General features: G+C 53.1%; 3 protein-coding genes across 11 annotated transcripts in view; 1 reads left to right on the top strand and 2 right to left on the bottom strand.

Moving 5' to 3' along the window:
- Positions 1-340: 340 nt before the first annotated feature.
- On the bottom strand, positions 341-3,121 carry NEURL2 (neuralized E3 ubiquitin protein ligase 2). Of its 2 annotated transcripts, none has more exons than XM_011928886.1 (2): positions 2,003-3,121; positions 341-600 (listed from the first exon to the last, which is right to left on the bottom strand). In XM_011928886.1, the coding sequence occupies exons 1-2, from the start codon at positions 2,742-2,744 to the stop codon at positions 557-559; spliced, it is 786 nt and encodes a 261-aa protein (XP_011784276.1). In that variant the 5' UTR covers positions 2,745-3,121; the 3' UTR covers positions 341-556. The 2 variants fall into 2 exon arrangements, with proteins under 2 accessions (XP_011784276.1, XP_011784275.1); XM_011928885.1 differs by having other exon boundaries at positions 341-586.
- CTSA (cathepsin A) lies at positions 2,705-10,273 on the top strand. Of its 3 annotated transcripts, none has more exons than XM_011928887.1 (12): positions 2,705-3,135; positions 3,325-3,506; positions 3,661-3,766; positions 4,019-4,156; positions 4,397-4,552; positions 4,889-4,980; positions 5,653-5,737; positions 6,324-6,634; positions 8,425-8,500; positions 9,173-9,262; positions 9,458-9,562; positions 9,821-10,273. In XM_011928887.1, exons 1-12 carry the CDS (start codon positions 3,082-3,084, stop codon positions 9,902-9,904), a joined length of 1,479 nt encoding a protein of 492 aa, XP_011784277.1. In that variant the 5' UTR covers positions 2,705-3,081; the 3' UTR covers positions 9,905-10,273. The 3 variants fall into 3 exon arrangements, with proteins under 3 accessions (XP_011784277.1, XP_011784279.1, XP_011784278.1); XM_011928889.1 differs by having other exon boundaries at positions 2,705-3,181; XM_011928888.1 differs by having other exon boundaries at positions 2,903-3,135; positions 4,046-4,156.
- Positions 10,208-17,950, bottom strand: part of PLTP (phospholipid transfer protein) — a 14,978-nt gene continuing 7,235 nt past the window's right edge. For 5 of the 6 annotated variants that reach the window (XM_011928891.1, XM_011928892.1, XM_011928895.1 and 2 more), the window contains 8 exons: positions 17,063-17,239; positions 16,921-16,980; positions 14,211-14,375; positions 14,042-14,109; positions 11,294-11,336; positions 11,083-11,146; positions 10,923-10,999; positions 10,209-10,516 (listed from right to left, as the gene is read on the bottom strand). In XM_011928891.1, coding sequence (XP_011784281.1) covers positions 10,394-10,516; positions 10,923-10,999; positions 11,083-11,146; positions 11,294-11,336; positions 14,042-14,109; positions 14,211-14,375; positions 16,921-16,980; positions 17,063-17,239 — 777 coding nt within the window. In that variant the 3' untranslated portion in view covers positions 10,209-10,393. Of the gene's footprint in view, positions 10,517-10,922; positions 11,000-11,082; positions 11,147-11,293; positions 11,337-14,041; positions 14,110-14,210; positions 14,376-16,920; positions 16,981-17,062; positions 17,240-17,950 lie in introns of all 6 variants that reach the window. The other variant, XM_011928890.1, reaches the window with a different exon arrangement.

The raw sequence follows: 17,950 nt of genomic DNA, 5'->3' as shown, positions 1-17,950 counted from the left end.
CCAGGTATTGGTATTTTTCAAAGTTCCTCAAGTGATTATAATATATGACAAAGTTGGAACCTCTATTCTAGGGACATACTTCTCAACCCTGGCTGTACATGAGAATCTCTTGAGAAGCTTTTACAAAAAACAATGTCTAGGCCTAATTTCCCAACAAATCAAATACAAATCCCTAGGGATGGGATGTGGGACACCAGCACTCTTTACGTATCCTCAGTCATCCTAAGATGACTCTAACAAGCAGCCAGCCTAGGGACCCCTGCTCTCTTGCTCCGACCTGCTGACCTGCAGTGATTCTAAACGAAGTGCGTCTCATAGGCTGGAGGGCAAGGAGACCTTCCAATGATCAAGATGTCAGCATTGGCTGTTTATTTCTGGTCCTGGTTGGCAGCAATATGGCCAACTTCAGACCAGCCAGCCACAGGTCTGGGGCCCCAGGATGCAGCTCTGCTCTGGTGCGCTGCGGGTCTTCACTCATACTTGCAGAAATCCTTAAGTTCTTTGGGCAGGTGGAGCCCATCAATGGCCAGCCGGTGCACCATGCTTCTCTGTATCACTAGGCGGCACAGAGTCTGCAGGGACGGCACTGTGGGAAGAAGACTGTGAAAGGCAAACTGAACTGGAGAGTGGGTCTGAGGCCAAGACCCAGAATGACCAAGATCTAGGTCATGGTCCCCACTTTGCCATTAAATGTGGGCAAGTCCTTACTGTTCTCTGGGCCCAGCCTGCTTCATGGAGCTGTTCATGGGGCTGAGAGAAGCACCTCTTTCCGAGGGCTATCACAAAGCTGCAACCCTGTTTATATCATGACACTTAGCATAATCCCCTCCCCGTTCACTTAGCAGCTTCTGGGGGCAGGGGTAGTGTCTGATTTGCCTGTGCAACTGCAGCCTCCAGTACAGGCCTGGCACAAAGACGGTTCTGGTGCACTGAATTCATGAAATGTGATCAGAGGTATAACTACAATGCTTACCAGGGCTATAATGAATCATACCTCAGCATTAAAAAGTTCTCAGTCTGAGTTTGTTATTCCTCGAAACCAATATGCCCAAGTCTATAAGCGTGTTTCTTTCTTTTCTTTTTTTTATTTAAAGAGAGAGGGTCTTGCTCTGTCACCCAGGCTGCAGTGCAGTGGTGAGTGAACTGCAGCCTTCAATTCTTGGGCTCAAGCGATCCTCCTGCTTTAGCCTCCCAAATAGCTGGGACTACAGGCATGCACCACCATGCCCAGACAATTTTTTAATTTTTTGTACAGAAGGGGTCTCACTTTGTTGCCCAGGCTTGAGCTTTGCTTGCCTCCCCTCCTCTCCCCTCCCCTTCCCTTCCTTGCCTGCCTGCCTGCCTTCTCTCTCTCTCTCTCCCTCTCTTTCTTTTCTTTTTTTTTTTTTTCAGAGTCTCACTCTGTTGCCTAGGCTGGAGTGCACTGGTGAGATCTCGGCTCATTGCAACCTCCACCTCTCGAGTTCAAGTGATTCTCTGCCTCAGCCTCCCGAATAACTGGGATTATAGGCACACGCCACCACACCCAGCTAATTTTTGTATTTTTAGTAGAGACAGGCTTTCACCATGTTGGCCAGGCTGGTCTCGAACTCCTGGCCTCAAATGATCCGCCTGCCTCGGCCTCCCAAAGTGCTGGGATTACAGGTGTGAGCCACCATGCCCAGCCAAGCATGTTTCTAAGAAAAGGGCAAACAATTCTCAAAGAGGCCCCTAATATCTAAAATCGGTTTAGAATCCCTGCCCTAGGTGAATACAGGAAACACTCTCAAAACTAAAAGCGAACTTGTAGGGCATCTTAATCAATCAGCCAAGATGGGTACCAAGGCCCAAAACCAGGTAGAGGCTTGTGCAAGATCACAAGCAGAGGTGCAATTTGAAGCTAGATTCTCCCGCTCTTAAACTAGTGCTGGACAGACCAAGGCCTAGCACACTGGCTAGGGAGCCCTAGCAGATTCCTGTCCCCACATTGAGCCAGGAGGGGTCGCTGCCCAGGGATACCTACAGCCATACTCGAGCTGGACAAGGCGCACGCTCTTGGTGGAAGCAAACACGTCCACCACCGCGTAGAGGGGCTGCGCAGCTGGCAGCCCCCGGGCGCTGGGGCCCATGTCCTCGCCGTTGATGATAATGTGCATGTCGGCCGTGCCATCGGGGCGCGGGCAGAAGAGGACGCCCAGGCGGCTACGGCGCGCCGTCGGAGGCAGCACGTTCAGCTCATAGAGCTGGTCCAAGAGATGGCTGTAGAGCCCTGGCCGGCTGCGGCCCACCAGGCGGTCCCGGGGAATGCGAAACTGCTCAATGCGCAGATATGGTTCCACCAGGAGGGTTGGAGGTCGGCTGGGGGCCGCTGCCTCCGCCTCCGGGCGGCCCTCCCGGGGCACGCGGTTGTGGTGGCGCGTGATGGCGAAGACCCAGGTGTGGCCCAGGTTGACCAGGTCGGGCAGAGAAAACTCGGGAACGGGGGCCAGACCGGCGGGGTCCAGCGCCGTCAGACCAAGACGCAGATGTCCGCACCAGCCCAGCTCTTTCTCTTCAATCTCGACCAGGAAGACCTGGCCCGGGGCCAGCGGCTCACGGCTGAAGCACACGCCGTGGGCGAAGCTCTCCACGCGTGTGGCCCGCGTCCCAGAGGGGTCCACGCGGATGTTGTCACCGTGCACCCGATGGAAGCGGGTGGGAGGGGGCTCCGGGCGCGCGGGTCCCCAGAGTGCACCCGAATCCACGGGCTCGGAGGCAGCAGCCATCTCTCGGCCATAAGGCAGGCCAGCGGGCGCCGGGGGCTATTTTGGGCAGCGGGCTCAGATGGTGACCGCAAGGGGACCTTGTAAGGCATTTCCCACCTGCCTCCCTTCCCCGAGCCTCTGCCCGGGGGTCCTAGCGCCGCTTGCTCAGCCATCCAGCCTAGAACTTGGCCGTCCACACCCAGATCATCTGATCGCGTGCGCCCGGGCTACGATCCGCGAGGCCCGCGGACCTTGACCTGGCATTGACCGCCACCGCCCCCCAGGCCGGTAGGGACCAAAGAAGGGGCGGGAGGAAGACTGTCACGTGGCGCCGGAGTTCACGTGACTCGGAGTACACATGACTTCCAGACCCCGGGCGCCTCCTGGAGAGCAAGGACACGGGGGAGCAGAGGTGAGCTGGCACCGGAGGCTGGAGGGGATCCTCAAGCCCGGGATCGGTGTGCGGTAGAGGAGGCTTGAGGGTGGGAGCTGGCGCTGGGGCCGGGGCTTCCCTCGCGGAGGCGCCGCCAGCTCCTCCCCTGGGGCTGCTTCACGGAAGCGCTGAGTAGCGAGTCAACAGCCCCTCTTCTGCCTCCCGTAGATGATCCGAGCCGCGCCATCGCCGCTGTTCCTGCTGCTGCTGCTAGTGTCCTGGGCGCCCCGAGGCGAGGCAGCCCCCGACCAGGACGAGATCCAGCGCCTCCCCGGCCTGGCCAAGCAGCCGTCCTTCCGCCAGTACTCCGGCTACCTCAAAGGCTCCGGCTCCAAGCACCTCCACTACTGGTCTGCCGCCCTGCCTCCCGGGCGGGACTGGGAGGAGAGATGACGGATGAGGGGTGGGGGGTAGTTCTGCAGACCCCTGAGGACGCCTGGGAGCCGGGAGGGCTGGAAAGGACCCCTGCAACTGCACCAACACTGCCCTGACCCCCCTTCCCAGGTTTGTGGAGTCCCAGAAGGATCCCGAGAACAGCCCTGTGGTGCTCAATGGGGGTCCCGGCTGCAGCTCCCTAGATGGGCTCCTCACAGAGCATGGCCCCTTCCTGGTGAGTGGACAGCAGGGGTAAAGCACAGTTTCTAGAGCAAAAGGCTGGGGAAAGGGAGAAACGGACTTTGTGATTTTCCAAAAAGTTTCCTTCCTTCTAAGTCTTGGGATTTTCCTCTATGCCATTGGGCCATTAGCTTTGCTGCCTGTACCTCTCAGGGGTTTTGCCCACATGAGTGTGCCTCTCATGGTGGCCCTTTCCCTCCACCCAGCTGGCCCTTGGGACTTACTCAGCCATCTCTTTCCTCCTCAGGTCCAGCCAGATGGTGTCACCCTGGAGTACAACCCCTGTTCTTGGAATCTGATTGCCAATGTGTTATACCTGGAGTCCCCAGCTGGGGTGGGCTTCTCCTACTCCGATGACAAGTTGTATGCAACTAATGACACTGAGGTGAGTCCGGTGCCTGCCCATCTGCCCCAGGCTCCCCAGTCCTCCATCCATGGCATGATGCTGGCAGAGAGAGCATGGCGTTGGAGTCCACTTTTCGCTCTGTCATATGCTATTGTGGCATGGTGGCCAGTCACTTCCTCTTACACAAACAGGGTGGGTTGATGTCATTATCTCTGAAGTTCTTTCCAGTTCAAATACCAAAGCTTCCTGATTCCCTCTGTCTTGCTCTCCCATCCCCAGGTCGCCCAGAGCAATTTTGAGGCCCTTCAAGATTTCTTCCACCTCTTTCCGGAGTACAAGAACAACAAACTTTTTCTGACCGGAGAGAGCTATGCTGGCATCTACATCCCCACCCTGGCCGTGCTGGTCATGCAGGACCCCAGCATGAACCTTCAGGTGCAGGGCAGCTGCAGGAGGAAAGGGAGGCACCTTGAGGCTGTGGCCTTGCAGTTAGCAAGGCCAGACTGGTCAACACCCCATCCAACCCAGCTTCCTGCATAACCTCCCCACTACCAGCTGCCCTAGGTCTGTCTAGTGTGCCTCCCACAACAGGAAACTCATCTGTCAGGCTGCCAGCTCTGTGCTTTGCATTGAGTGACCGCCCACACCCACCCGCCCCCATAAACCACCCTGGGTTTCAGCTTCTGGATTGCTGAAGGTCTGGGTGTTAGGGTAAGGGAGGCTCCTCCTCTTCGCCCTCCACATGAGCTGAGCACCCCGGGTGTTTCACAGGGGCTGGCTGTGGGCAATGGACTCTCCTCCTATGAGCAGAATGACAACTCCCTGGTCTACTTTGCCTACTACCATGGCCTTCTGGGGAACAGGTATGGGATAGGGCAGTTGGGCAATCTCTAGGGTGGGACAGTCACGTGATCTCCAGGCACATGATATGACAGGCCCAGCCCAGGTTTATGAGCAGCAGGTGGGTTGCAGAAAGAACGCAGTGCTGAAAAGCCAAAGAATAGAGATCAGATTTTTCTTTTTTTCTTTTTTTTTTTGAGACAGAGTCTCACTTTGTCATCCAGGCTGGAGTGCAGTGGCGCAATCTTAGCTCACTGCAACCTCCACCTCCCAGGTTCAAGCAATTCTTGTGCCTCGGCATCCCAAGCAGCTGGGACTACAGGCACGTACCACCACACCTGCCTAATTTTTTTGTGTTTTTAGTAGAGATGGGATTTTGCTGTCTTGGCCAGGCTAGACTCGAACTCGTCCTCAAATGATCTGCCTGCCTTGGCTTCCCGAAGTGCTGGGATTACAGGCGTGAGCCACAGCGCCCAGCCAGAGATCAGATTTTAAAGGAACTAAGGAGGTCTGTCTGTATGACCCTGGGGCACCTCTTTGGGAGCTAGCTTAGGTGACGTGCAGACCACACCCTGTGATATCTTTCCTAGTCTCCTAGGGTCAGGGAGGTTGGTGGGAGGTGGGCGTATGCTCACCTCCTCTGCCCTCCTCTTCCCACCAGAGGCTGATGCACTTTTCACTCTCATCTCCTACAGGCTTTGGTCTTCTCTCCAGACCCACTGCTGCTCTCAAAACAAGTGTAACTTCTATGACAACACAGACCCGGAATGCGTGACCAATGTGAGGTTCTGCCGTCACTCTGCATCAGCCCTCCCATCCCTAATCCCAAGAATGGGACCACATTCCCTCCTTGGGGACTCCTTGTTCTCCATCCCTCATTGCCTTCTTGCACCTTTAAGCAATTTAGTGTTCTCTGGGACATGTGTCTAAGTGTGTATTCCCACCATCACCTCCTATGGCAGCAAATCCCATAACCTCTGTGAAGGAGAAAGGACTTCTTCACATTTATCAGACACCTGCAGTGTGGCAGGCACTGTGCTGAACTGTGTCTATGTAGATTACTTAAGCTTCAAGATTCCCCCTCAAATGAGATCGTACTACCCACATTTTCCAGATAAGGAAAGCTGAGGGCCATGAATTTTGAAATCACCGTCTGAAGTCAGTGTTGGGAGGCAGTGATGCTAGGATTTGGACCTAGGGCGGGGAAGATTCCTGCCACTGAATCTCAGTATCCCTACCTGTGAAAAAAAAAGTGGGTGAAGGGTGAAGAGGTGAAATTCAAGAGCAATAAATCTTGGGACAACTTAGGGGGGTTGTGGAGAGGCTAGGGATCTGTAAAGCATGGCGGCTTGGTGTATCATTGCAGCTTCAGGAAGTGGCCCGCATCGTGAGCAACTCTGGCCTCAACATCTACAACCTCTATGCCCCTTGTGCTGGAGGGGTGCCCAGCCATTTTAGGTATGAGAAGGACACTGTTGTGGTCCAGGATTTGGGCAACATCTTCACTCGCCTGCCACTCAAGCGGACGTGGCATCAGGCATTGCTGCGCTCAGGGGATAAAGTGCGCATGGACCCCCCCTGCACCAACACGACAGCTGCTTCTACCTACCTCAACAACCCGTACGTGCGGAAGGCCCTCCACATCCCGGAACAGCTGCCACAATGGGACATGTGCAAGTGAGGCTCTGTGGCCACCTGTGACTTGGGGTGGTGGGTTGCTGGGGCTTGTGGGCATCGGCAGGTTCCCAGGGATCTTCTGTGTAGGGTTTCTGGATGAGATGAGCTGTACAGGATGTTTAACATCCATCCCTGACCCCTCAGTGGATTGACAGCCAATTCTTTTTTCTTTTTTAAATTTTAAATGTTTTTGTTTGAGACAAGGTCTCACTCACTCTGTCACCTAGGCTGGAGTGCAGTGGCGTGATCACAGCTCACTGCAGCCTCGAACTCGTGGGCTCAAGCAATCCTCCCACCTCCCCAGTAGCTGGGACTACAGATGCACACCACCACCCCTGGCTAATGTTTGTATTTTTTTGTGGAGATGGTGTTTTACCATATTGCCCAGGCTGGTTTCGAACTCTGGGGCTCAAGTGATCCGCCCACCTCAGCCTCCCAAAGTACTGGGATTACAGGCTTGAGCCACCCCGCCCAGCCCCAATTCATTACGTAGCCACATTGGTTGTTGTTTCACAGTTCACTACGGCCTCAACCTCCTAGCTCAAGCGATCCTCTCACCTTAGTCTCCTGAGTAGCTGGGTCTGCAGGCACATGCCACCATTCCTGGCTAATTTTTAAAAAATTTTTTTGTAGAGACAGGGTCTCACTATGTTGTCCAGGTTGGTCTTGAACTCTTGGTCTCAAGCAATCCTCCCTCCTTGGCCTCCCAAAGTGCTGGGATTACCCACCCGGCTACCACATTGGTTAATAACTATTCTGACCTGGCGCAGTGGCTCATGCCTGTAATCCCAGCACTCTGGCAGGCTGAGGTGGGCGGATCACCTGAGGTCGGGAGTTCGAGACCAGCCTGGCCAACATGGTAAAACCCCATCTCTACTAAAAATACAACAATTAGTCAGGTGTGGTGGTGGGTGCCTATAATCCCAGCTATTCAGGAAGCTGAGGGAGGAGAATCGCTTGAACCCGGGAAGTGGAGGTCGCAGTGAGCCAAGATCGTGCTACTGCACTCCAGCCTGGGCAACAAGAATGAAACTCCATCTCAAACAACAACAACAACAAACTATTACTTCCATGTCCAATCTCCTGTGAGCCCCCCACCACCGCAAGTAAAAGGGTGACACTGGGCCCAGCAGGGGCTGCTCAGGTCCATTTTGATTGGTCAGTGCTCACACTCTACCTTGTTATATGTTGTGATTCTCACACCTGCTGGCCCCTAGACACTAAATGCCAGATGCATCCCAGTCCTCGTAACAACCAAAACGTGTCCCTGTACATTTTTTTTTTTTTTTTTGAGATGGAGTCTCATTCTGTCGCCCAGGCTCGAGTGCAGTGGTGCGATCTTGGCTCACTGCAACCCCCGCCTCCAGGGTTCAAGTGATTCTCCTGCCTCAGCCTCTTGAGTAGCTGGGATTACAGGCACGCACCACCACGCCTGGCTAATTTTTGTATTTTTTTTTTAGTAGAGATGGGGTTTCACCATGTTGGTCAGGCTGGTCTCGAACTCCTGGCCTCGTGATCCACTCACCTCGGTCTCCCAAAGTGCTGGGATTACAGGCGTGAGCCACCGCGTCTGGCATCCCTGTACATTTCTAAATGGGAATGAGTTGAGGCTCTCTGAATCCCAGCCCATCATCCAGGTCAGTCCTAGAGAGGTAGCCCCCAAAAAGGGGAGTGGAACCCAGCTGTCTGCTTTCTGGGTTGGAGCTTGGAGACAGGAGAGAAGGTCTGATCTGTTGACTACTTTTCGCCCCTACCTGGTCTTCCTGGGGCCTGCTCGTATGTTCCGGCAGCTTTCTGGTAAACTTACAGTACCGCCGTCTCTACCGAAGCATGAACTCCCAGTATCTGAAGCTGCTTAGCTCACAGGTGAGTGGGGACAGCACAGCTGGATCCACCAGCAGCCTTAGGACCCCAGAGTAGCACAGCAAGCTGGGGGCCCTTTAGACTTCCTGTCAGGACAAGGGAAGCTGAAACTCTGAAAAGCGAAGTCCAGGGTACTGTGATTGGTGGGGTCAGAATTTGAACCTGGGTTTGTCCCCACCCATGCTGCCCTGCTATAGGAGGCCAAGTGGTCTGGATCCTTAAGGGTGAGAAGAGCTTCATTCATGCCACAAATGGGCCAGCAGAGGTCCAGGGTAGGAGGAGACCTTGTCCAAGGTGATATAGGAGGCACTGGCAGAGCCAGGCTAGGACCAGGTTCTGTCCAGCACAGTGGTTCATAGCATGGGCTCTGGAGTCACATGGCCTGGGTGCAAGTCCCTGTACTAGCCACATAATCTTGGACAGATTTCTTAAATATGAGCCTCAGGTTCCCCATCTGTAAAATGGGGATAATGGTAGATAATGATATCTACCTCATAGGTAAAACATTTAGTAGAATACTGGACATGCCGTAAGTCATCAGAAAACATGAGAATTCCCTAGTTCGTGCTATCTAGCTCAGCCCCCTGAATTCCCTGAGGGGAAGGCCTTGAACTAGGGAAGGGCTAAGGCCTGGGCTTGTTCCACACCACTCATTTTCACCCCGTCCTGCTTTAGAAATACCAGATCCTGTTATATAATGGAGATGTAGACATGGCCTGCAATTTCATGGGGGATGAGTGGTTTGTGGATTCCCTCAACCAGAAGGTAAGACAGAGATCCTGGCCCTGGGATAGGGGCTGCTGTGGAGGATCAGGGGCGGGTATGCCTGGGAGTGGCTGGCTGGCTACCTGGCTCTGGTCCACAGAGGGCAAATGTGGAGGAATTCCCAGCCCTAAGGTCTTGCTGGTAGCTGAGCAAGGATGCAGCTGCTGTAGGCTGATGTCTTTCCTGATGGGGCAGATGGAGGTGCAGCGCCGGCCCTGGTTAGTGAAGTATGGGGACAGCGGGGAACAGATTGCCGGCTTCGTGAAGGAGTTCTCCCACATCGCCTTTCTCACGATCAAGGTAGGGACTGGGCCTGCTGAGGGATAACTGGGCCGGAGGCGAAGGAGCAGGACCCACCCATCCTTTCCCTCCGGCTGCCTTTTAGGCTGGGTCATGGGTCACCATCTGGCCCCTGTATAGGCAAGTTTTTTTGGAGAGGGGTGGGGAGGGTTCTGGGAAGAATAAAGGGCTTGGGATGAAGGAATTCCCCACGGGTGAGCAGTTATATGGGGAGGAGGGAATGGTGGGGGTCAGGAGCTCACAAACATTACTCCTCAGGGCGCCGGCCACATGGTTCCCACCGACAAGCCCCTCGCTGCCTTCACCATGTTCTCCCGCTTCCTAAACAAGCAGCCATACTGAGGACCACAGCAACCAGCTCCACGGCCTGATGCAGCCCCTCCCAGCCACTCCTGCTAGGAGAGTCTTCTAAGCAAAGTGCCCCTGCAGGCCAGGTTCTGCCTTCAGGACTGCCCCCTTCCCACAGCCCTGTGCATCCCAGACTGGGCCAGGGTCTCCCATAGACAGCCTGGGGGCAAGTTAGCACTTTATTCCCATAGCAGTTCCTGAATGGGGTGGCCTGGCCCCCTCTCTGCTTAAAGAATGCCCTTCATGATGCACTGATCCCATCCCAGGAACCCAACAGAGCTCAGGACACCCACAGGGAGGTGGTGGACGGACTGTAATTGATGGATTGACTGATTATGGAATTAAATTGGGTACAGCTTCAAACCCCGTCTTCTCTGTGGCACTGGGGGTTAGAGGGAGCACTACAGGCTATGAATGTGGGAAAAGAGGGGCTGAGAGGTGTTGGAGTCCTGAATGACAGCTGCCAGCGTGGGGGTTGGGGGCTCACACAGCTGCTGTGGAGGGTGGGGGGGCAGTGGATACCCCGACGTCGGCAGGCCGGTTCTTCTCAATCACCTCTCGCAGTCCTTTGGCAAAGTGGAGATCAGCCCCGATGGTGAGGAAGCCCTGTGTGGGGGAGAGGGGAGCCTCATTTATTCATTCAGTTACTGAGGCCAGCGTTTAGAGATCAAGAGACAGAGTCTTTGTCTTTCAGGGACTCAATCTAATGGATAATTCCATGTCAAGGTGCTAAAATGAGGTTGTAGGAGTGTAGACTATGGGTATCAAGGAGGGCTTCTTGGAGGAGGGCGACCTCTGAGCTAAGACCTGAACGATTAGTAGGTATTGGGATGGGAGAAGAGGGCTCCAAAGAGAAGTCACAGTGTGTGCAAAGGCTTTTAGGAGTCTACAATTAAAACTAGGGAGGGGACGGCTGGTAATGGGGGAGCTGGGGTCAGGTAGTGGAGGGCACTGGAGAGCTATAGAGAGAGAGGAAGGCTCTGCCCTCCTTCCCCACCCTGCTCCCACTCACCGCATGGTTCGTCACCACTTCACGTACAAAGTTGATGCCCTCAGGTAGTGGGATCTGCACTCCACGCCAGGTCCGCTCTGTGGGTGGGAGCACCCCGCTCAGTCTGGGCCCGCCCAGTTCACCCCTCCTTTCTTCCTCCGTCCTCACACCCCAGCCTTACCGTTGAGCATGGGCATCACCCCGATCTGCAGCATGGTCTTCAGAGGGGCCTGTAAGGGGATCAGCTGGGAGGGGCGAGGGGGGAAACAGGGCAGCCAGTCAGGGGTGGGTTTGCCTTTAGCTGCCCATGGGTGAGCAGTTATATGAGGAAGGAATGGTGAGGGTCAGGATCTCACGAACCCAGCCCAGCCCACCCACCCTTCCCCACTCACAGCCAGCGACTCCAGTGCAGAATGGTTGGAATAGATTCGGAACCTGTGGGAGAGAAAGGAGCCCTGGGGGCAGGAAGCCTGGAAGCTCCCGTTCCTCAGACCACCCAGGCCTACCTGCCAGAGGTGCCTGAGTTGCAGGCTCAGATGCCCCACCTAGGGACCTTTCCAGGTGCTACAACTTTCCAAGTATCCTCGGGCCAGTTACTGCTGCCACTTGGGTCTCCTTTTCTCCAAGGCTGCTACTTTTTATTTATTGAGCACTTCTAATGTGCCAGACTTCTGCTGGTAGCTTTGCAGGTGTTATTTATTTTATGTAACAAAACTCACATTGCTTAGTTCCCGTCAGACACTAAGCATATTTATTTTCTTTTTTCTTTTTATTTATTTTTGAGACAGCATCTCACTGTGTTGCCCAGGCTGGAGGGCAGTGGTGCAATTTAACTCGCAGTGGCTTTGACCTCCAGGGCTCAAGTCAGCCTCCCACCTCAGGCTCCCAAGTAGCTGGGACCGCAGGCATGCATCACCATGACTGGCTAACTTTTAAATTTTTTTGTAGAGACGGGATCTCACTTTGTAGCTCCGGCTGGTATCGAACTCTTGGCCTCAAGTGATCTACCTGCCTTGGTCTCCCAAAGTGTTGAGATTACAGGCGTGAGCCACTGCACCCAGCCAACGTGTTTAAGAAGTTAATATTAGTAGGTTGGGCGCGGTGGCTTATGCCTGTAATCCCAGCACTTTGGGAGGCCGAGGCGGGCGGATCACTTGAGGTCAGGAGTTCAAGACCAGCCTGGCCAACATGGTGAAACCCCATCTCTAATAAAAATACAAAAATTAGCTGGGTGTGGTGGTGGGCGCCTGTAGTCCCAGCTACTCAGGAGGCTGAGGCAGGAGAATGGCATGAACCCGGGAGGCGGAGCTTGTAGTGAGCCGAGATTGCACCACTGCACTCCAGCCTGGGCGACAGTGCGAGACTCCGTCTCAAAAAAAAAAAAAAAAAGATAATATTAGTAAACTGTTTTAAAGTACAGTACCAACTGGTTCAGTCCTCATAACAAGCCCAAGGAGTGGGCACTATTACGATTTGTACTTTATAGATGAGGAAAATGAGGCCCCACAGGGTTACATAATTTGCCTGAAGTCACACAGCTGGGAAGTGTCAGAACCTGCCTCTAGAATCTAGGGTCCTAACCTACATTATCTCCTTTAACCTTAGAACAGCACTGTCCAGTCAGATTTTCTATAAAATGTTTTGTATCTGCATTGTCCACTGTGGTAGTCACTAGCCACATGTGGCTAATGAAATGTGGCTTAGTGCAACTGAAAAACTATTTAATTATAATTAATTTAAATGTAAATAGTCACATGTGGTTAGTATCTACCATATTGGACAGTACAGCCCTTAGAAGGCAGATGCTACTTTTACCTGTATTAAACACATGGAGAAAATGAGGCCTAGAAAGACAAAATGGGCTGGGTGCAGTGGCTCATGGCTATAATCCCAGCACTTTGGGAGGCTAAGGTGGGACAATCACTTGAGCCCAAGAATTGGAGACCAGCCTGGGCAACAAAGTGAGACCCTGTCTCTACAAAAAATAAAATAGTCAGCCATGGTGGTGCATGCATGTAGTCCCAGTTACTCGGGAGGCTGAGGCTGGAGGATTACTTGAACCCAGGAGGTCAAGGCTGCAGTGAGCTATGATTGCATCACTGCACTCCAGCCTAGGCAACAGAGTTAGACTCTGTCTCAAAAATAAATAAATACAATAAAAACAAAATAGGCCGAGCACACTGGCTTATACCTATAGTCCCAGCACTTTGGGAGGCCAGGGCAGGTGAATCACCTGAGGTCAGGAGTTCGAGACCAGCCTGACCAACATGATGAAACCCCCATCTCTACTAAAAATGCAAAAATTAGCCGGGCGTGGTGGCACACACATGTAAGCCCAGCTACTCAGGAAGCTGAGGCAGGAGAATTGCCTAAACCTGGGAGGCAGAGGTTGCAGTGAGCCAAGATCATGCTATTGCACTCCAGCCTGGGCAACAAGAGCGAAACTCCTCAAAAAAAAAAAAAAAAAAAAGAATAACATTTTTAAAAAAGAAAGATAAAATGGCCTCAAGGTCACAAAGCTGTGTTGTGCTGAGGTTTTTGTCAAAACCCATGTTCTGATCTTTGCTGTGTGACTGTGGATATGTTATTTAACATTGCTGGACCCATTTGTTCATCTCTCATAATACCTGCCCTGCCTGCCTCTGGGACATGTGAGAATGCAGAGGAGTTAGACTTTACCAAAGCACTTTAGCATGCATTAACAAAGATAGACCCGGCCGGGCGCGGTGGCTTAAGCCTGTAATCCCAGCACTTTGGGAGGCCGAGACGGGCGGATCACGAGGTCAGGAGTTCGAGACCATCCTGGCTAACACGGTGAAACCCCCGTCTCTACTAAAAAATACAAAAAGCTAGCCGGGCGAGGTGGCTGGTGCCTGTAGTCCCAGCTACTCGGGAGGCTGAGCCAGGAGAATGGCGTAAACCCGGGAGGCGGAGCTTGCAGTGAGCTGAGATCCGGCCACTGCGCTCCAGCCCTGGCGACAGAGCGAGACTCCGTCTCAGGAAAAAAAAAAAAAAAAAAAACAAAGATAGACCCCAGCTCTCAGTGACGTATAGGTATGACTGAATTTTAACTCAACATCCCTGTGGACAGGTGTGATTGTCCTCAAGACACTGAGGTGCAGGGAGGTGTACCTGCCTACCTGCGCAGGTCCAGCTGCGTGCGCAGGGCCTTCCCCCGGAGAGCCATCTTGGCGCTGAGACGGGCATCCTGCAGGAACATGGGGAGGAGGATGTTACCCAGAAGGTCGGTAACCCACAGTCCATTTTTCCCTGACTCCCGGCTAGCAGCCCCCACTCCAGGACCCATACCATAGTCATGCTGGACAGCTGGACCTCAGGCTTGTCGGGTGGGACCAGGGCGATGGTGACGCTAGCAGTGACAGAGATGGTGGTGCCAGAGGGCTTGATGGTGCAGCGCGGTGGGGCCAGGACCCGCAGCTCCAGCTTCAGTGGGGAGTCAATCACTGCTGGGCTCTGGGGGATGAGCAGCAGGGGCGGGTCAAGTCCCTGCCGTTTCCTGTGGAGCCCCCAGGGAAGAAGAGGACGAAGGCAGGTGCAGCTTCTGCCTCTGGGGACTCTCATATTGCAAATACAGAGACAGCTCTGGCTTCCAAAACCCTCAAATCTGCATCTAGCCTTCATGCCATTGCCACACAAAGAAACAGCAATGTATTCTTCTCTTTCTGCTTCCTAAATACATCTCAATGTTCAGGTCCATCGCTAATCCAGACTCTTCGTGGATGTCCTTTTTGCATTAGTATCTCAGCCCCTTGCCATGTCTTCTGTTTTGGATACGGCGTCTCACTCTGTTGCCCAGGCTGGAGTGCAGTGGCACGATATCGGCTCACTGCAACTCTGTCTCCCAGGTTCAGGCAATTCTCCCACCTTAGTCTCCCAAGTAGCTGGGATTACAGGTGCCTGCCGCCATGCCCGGCTAAGTTTTATATTTTTAGTAGAAACGGGGTTTCACCATGTTGGCCAGGCTGGTCTCGAACTCCTGACTTCAGGTGACTCACTCACTTCGGCCTCCCAAAATGTTGGGATTACAGGCATGAGCCACCATGCCCAGACCACTTGCCATATTTTTGCTCTCTCTCTCCTTTCTTTTTTTTTTTGAGACAGGGTCTCTGTCGCCCAGGCTGGAGTGCAGTGCCATGATCATGGCTCACTGCAGCCTCGACCTCCTCAGCTCAAGTGATCCTGCCACATCAGCCTTCTGAACAGCTGAGACCACAGGTTCATGCCACCATGCCCGGCTTATTTTTGTATTTGTATTTTGTTTTTGTTTTTGCTTTCGTTTTTTTTGTAGAGATGTGGTTTGGCCATGTTGCCCATGCTGGTCTCAAACTCCTGGGCTCAAGCGATCTGCCAGCTTCAGCCTCCCAGAGTGTTGGGATTACAGGTGTGAGCCACCATGCCTGGCCATATCTTCTTTCTCTAAACTGCTGTGTTTTCTTCTATAGGGCAGTGAAGGAATACTATAAGATGCAACTTGCCTAATCTTCACCAAACATGATTCTAAACACTGTATATGTGTTGGCTCCTTTAAACCTCATAAGGACCGGGCACGGTGGCTCACGCCTGTAATCCCAGCACTTTGGGAGGCCGAGGCGGGCAGATTACAAGGTTAGGAGATTGAGACCACAGTGAAACCCCGTCTCTACTAAAAATACAAAAAATTAGCTGGGCACGGTGGCGGGCGCCTGTAGTCCCAGCTACTGGGGAGGTTGAGGCAGGAGAATGGCATGAACCCAGGAGGCGGAGCTTGCAGGGAGCCGAGATCACACCACTGCACTCCAGCTTGGGCGACAGAGAGAGACTCCATTTCACACACACAAAAACAAACAAACAAAAAAAAAACCTCATAATAACCACGTGAGGCAGATATTACTGCCAATTTTGTTGTTGTTGTTTATTTTTTACAAATTTATTTTTTAGGCTGGGTGTCATGGCAGAGAATTGCTTGAACCCGGGAGGCAGAGGTTGCAGTGAGCCAAGATTGCGCCACTGCACTCCAGCCTGGGTGACAGAGTGAGACTCTGTCCCCCGACCCCAAAAAAAAGATCTGACTAAAAATTTATTTTTCAATAGAGACAGGGTCTCACTATGTTGCCCAGGCTGGTCTCAAACTCCTGGGCTCAAGCAATTTTCCTACCTTGACCTCTCAAAGTGCTCGGAGTATAGGCATGAGCCATCATGCCCAGCCATATCCCCATTTTTGAGATGGGGAAATTGAGGCACAGAGAGGTTAAGTAACTTGTAGAGGTTATGTAGCCATTCAGTTTCAGAACTGGGCTTGAAGCCAAGGCAGTCTGACAATAGAGACCCTGCCCTTAATTTCTTAGCCATAAATTTGATGATGATAATGACTGAATTATTTCTTCTAAAATTTGTAATTCTGCTGGGCGCAGTGGCTCACACCTGTAATCCCAGCACTTTGGGAGGCCAAGATGGGTGACCACTTGAGCCCAGGAGTTCAAGACCAGCCTGAGCAACATGATGAAACCCTGTCTCAACAAAATTTTAAAAATTAGTGGGGCATGGTGGCACAAGCCTGTAATTCCAGCTACTCAAGAGGCTGAAGCAGGAGAACAGCTTGAGCCCTGGGAGGCAGAGGTTGCAGTGAGCCTAGATTGTGCTACTGCATTCCAACTTGGATGACAAAGTGAGACTCTGTCTCAAAACAAAAATAAATAAATAAAATGTGTAACTCTCACTCTCCTCCCCAATACACAAATAAACAATAGTATATGTTAATTATTATTAAAGCCCTCACACTTGCAAAGCTTGGTTTCTTGCTAATCCTCACAGCAGCTCTGCGAAGGAGATAGGGCAGGAAGGAGCAGGAAGGAGAAGCCTCCTTCACAGACGGAACAGCCATGACAAGGCGAGGGGGATTGGCCACAGACAAGAGGCCAGAGCCCTGTCTGAGTGGCTGCCACTGGGGGCCCCGCCTGCACCCCTCCCTGGTCTCACTGGCGTGCAGGTGGCCCTATCCCTGTCCCCGGCCAGCACTCACCAGCAGGACAATGCTCCCAAAGTAGGTGGCCCTCAGTAGCATGTCCAGGTCATGGGGCACCTGAACAGGGGAATCAGGAGTGAGGGAGTGAGCTCTGTCACAGACCCTCTTTTGCCCATCCCACAAACAGGCCCTGGCATACCTTGTCCCCCACCAGCGACAGTTGCAGGGCCCCCGCCCGGAAGTAGCTCTCCATGGCAGAGTCGAAGAAGAACTCAGAGAATGCCACATACACCATCCGCTCCTCCTCCTGCAGCTGGGGCTCCACCGCCCGGTTGGGGAGGCTCCAGTTCCTCTCGGTCAGGGGGAAGAAGGCCCCCTGGGGTGGGGCATTCACAGTCAGGGTCAAGGCAGACTGGCCTGGCACCTGGACTGACAGCAGGTGTCTCCCAGCCCTGTGCTAGGCACGGTGGGGAGACGGCGGGAACCCAGCTGCTGTTCTTGGGGGACTCACAAGCACATCTCTTAAAAGGCATTGAAAGGAGGACACCTGCTATCAGGGGGCGAGCCCGTCACACTGGAAGAGGGAGGGTCAGGAAAGGTTTCATGGAAGAGGTGGCATCTGAGTGGGCCTTGAAAGCCAGAGGCAGTAACAACAGCTACTGTTTACATATAGTGTGCATACTCATGCTTCTGTGCCAAGTACTGCAAGCTCTTCACATAGATCAACTCCTTTAATCTGCATTAACAATGTGTGCTTTCTTACTAGATTATTTCCATTTACGTATTAGGAAACTGGCCAACTGAAAAGTTATGCTTAGGGCCATGCAGCTAGTCAGTGGCAGAGCTAGGATTTGAACTTCAGGCATTCTTTTTCTTTTTGTAGAGAAGGAGGTCTCACTATGATGCCCCAGCTGGTCTTAAACTCCTGGGCTCAAGCGATCCTCTGGCCTGAGCCTCCCAAAGTATTGGGATTACAGGCATGAGCCACTGCACCCGACTGATTCTAGCTCCCGAGTCTGCACTCTGAAACTGCTATACTACTCTGGGAGACTAAAGGTAGTGGCTACACACTAGCTATGTGGCCTTG

This window comes from Colobus angolensis, unplaced genomic scaffold (genome assembly GCF_000951035.1).
Source record: "Colobus angolensis palliatus isolate OR3802 unplaced genomic scaffold, Cang.pa_1.0 Scaffold8, whole genome shotgun sequence".
Classification (NCBI taxonomy): Eukaryota; Metazoa; Chordata; class Mammalia; order Primates; family Cercopithecidae; genus Colobus; species Colobus angolensis.
The sequence above is the reverse complement of the archived record's forward strand: the minus strand, read 5'-3'. Positions and strand labels throughout refer to the sequence as shown.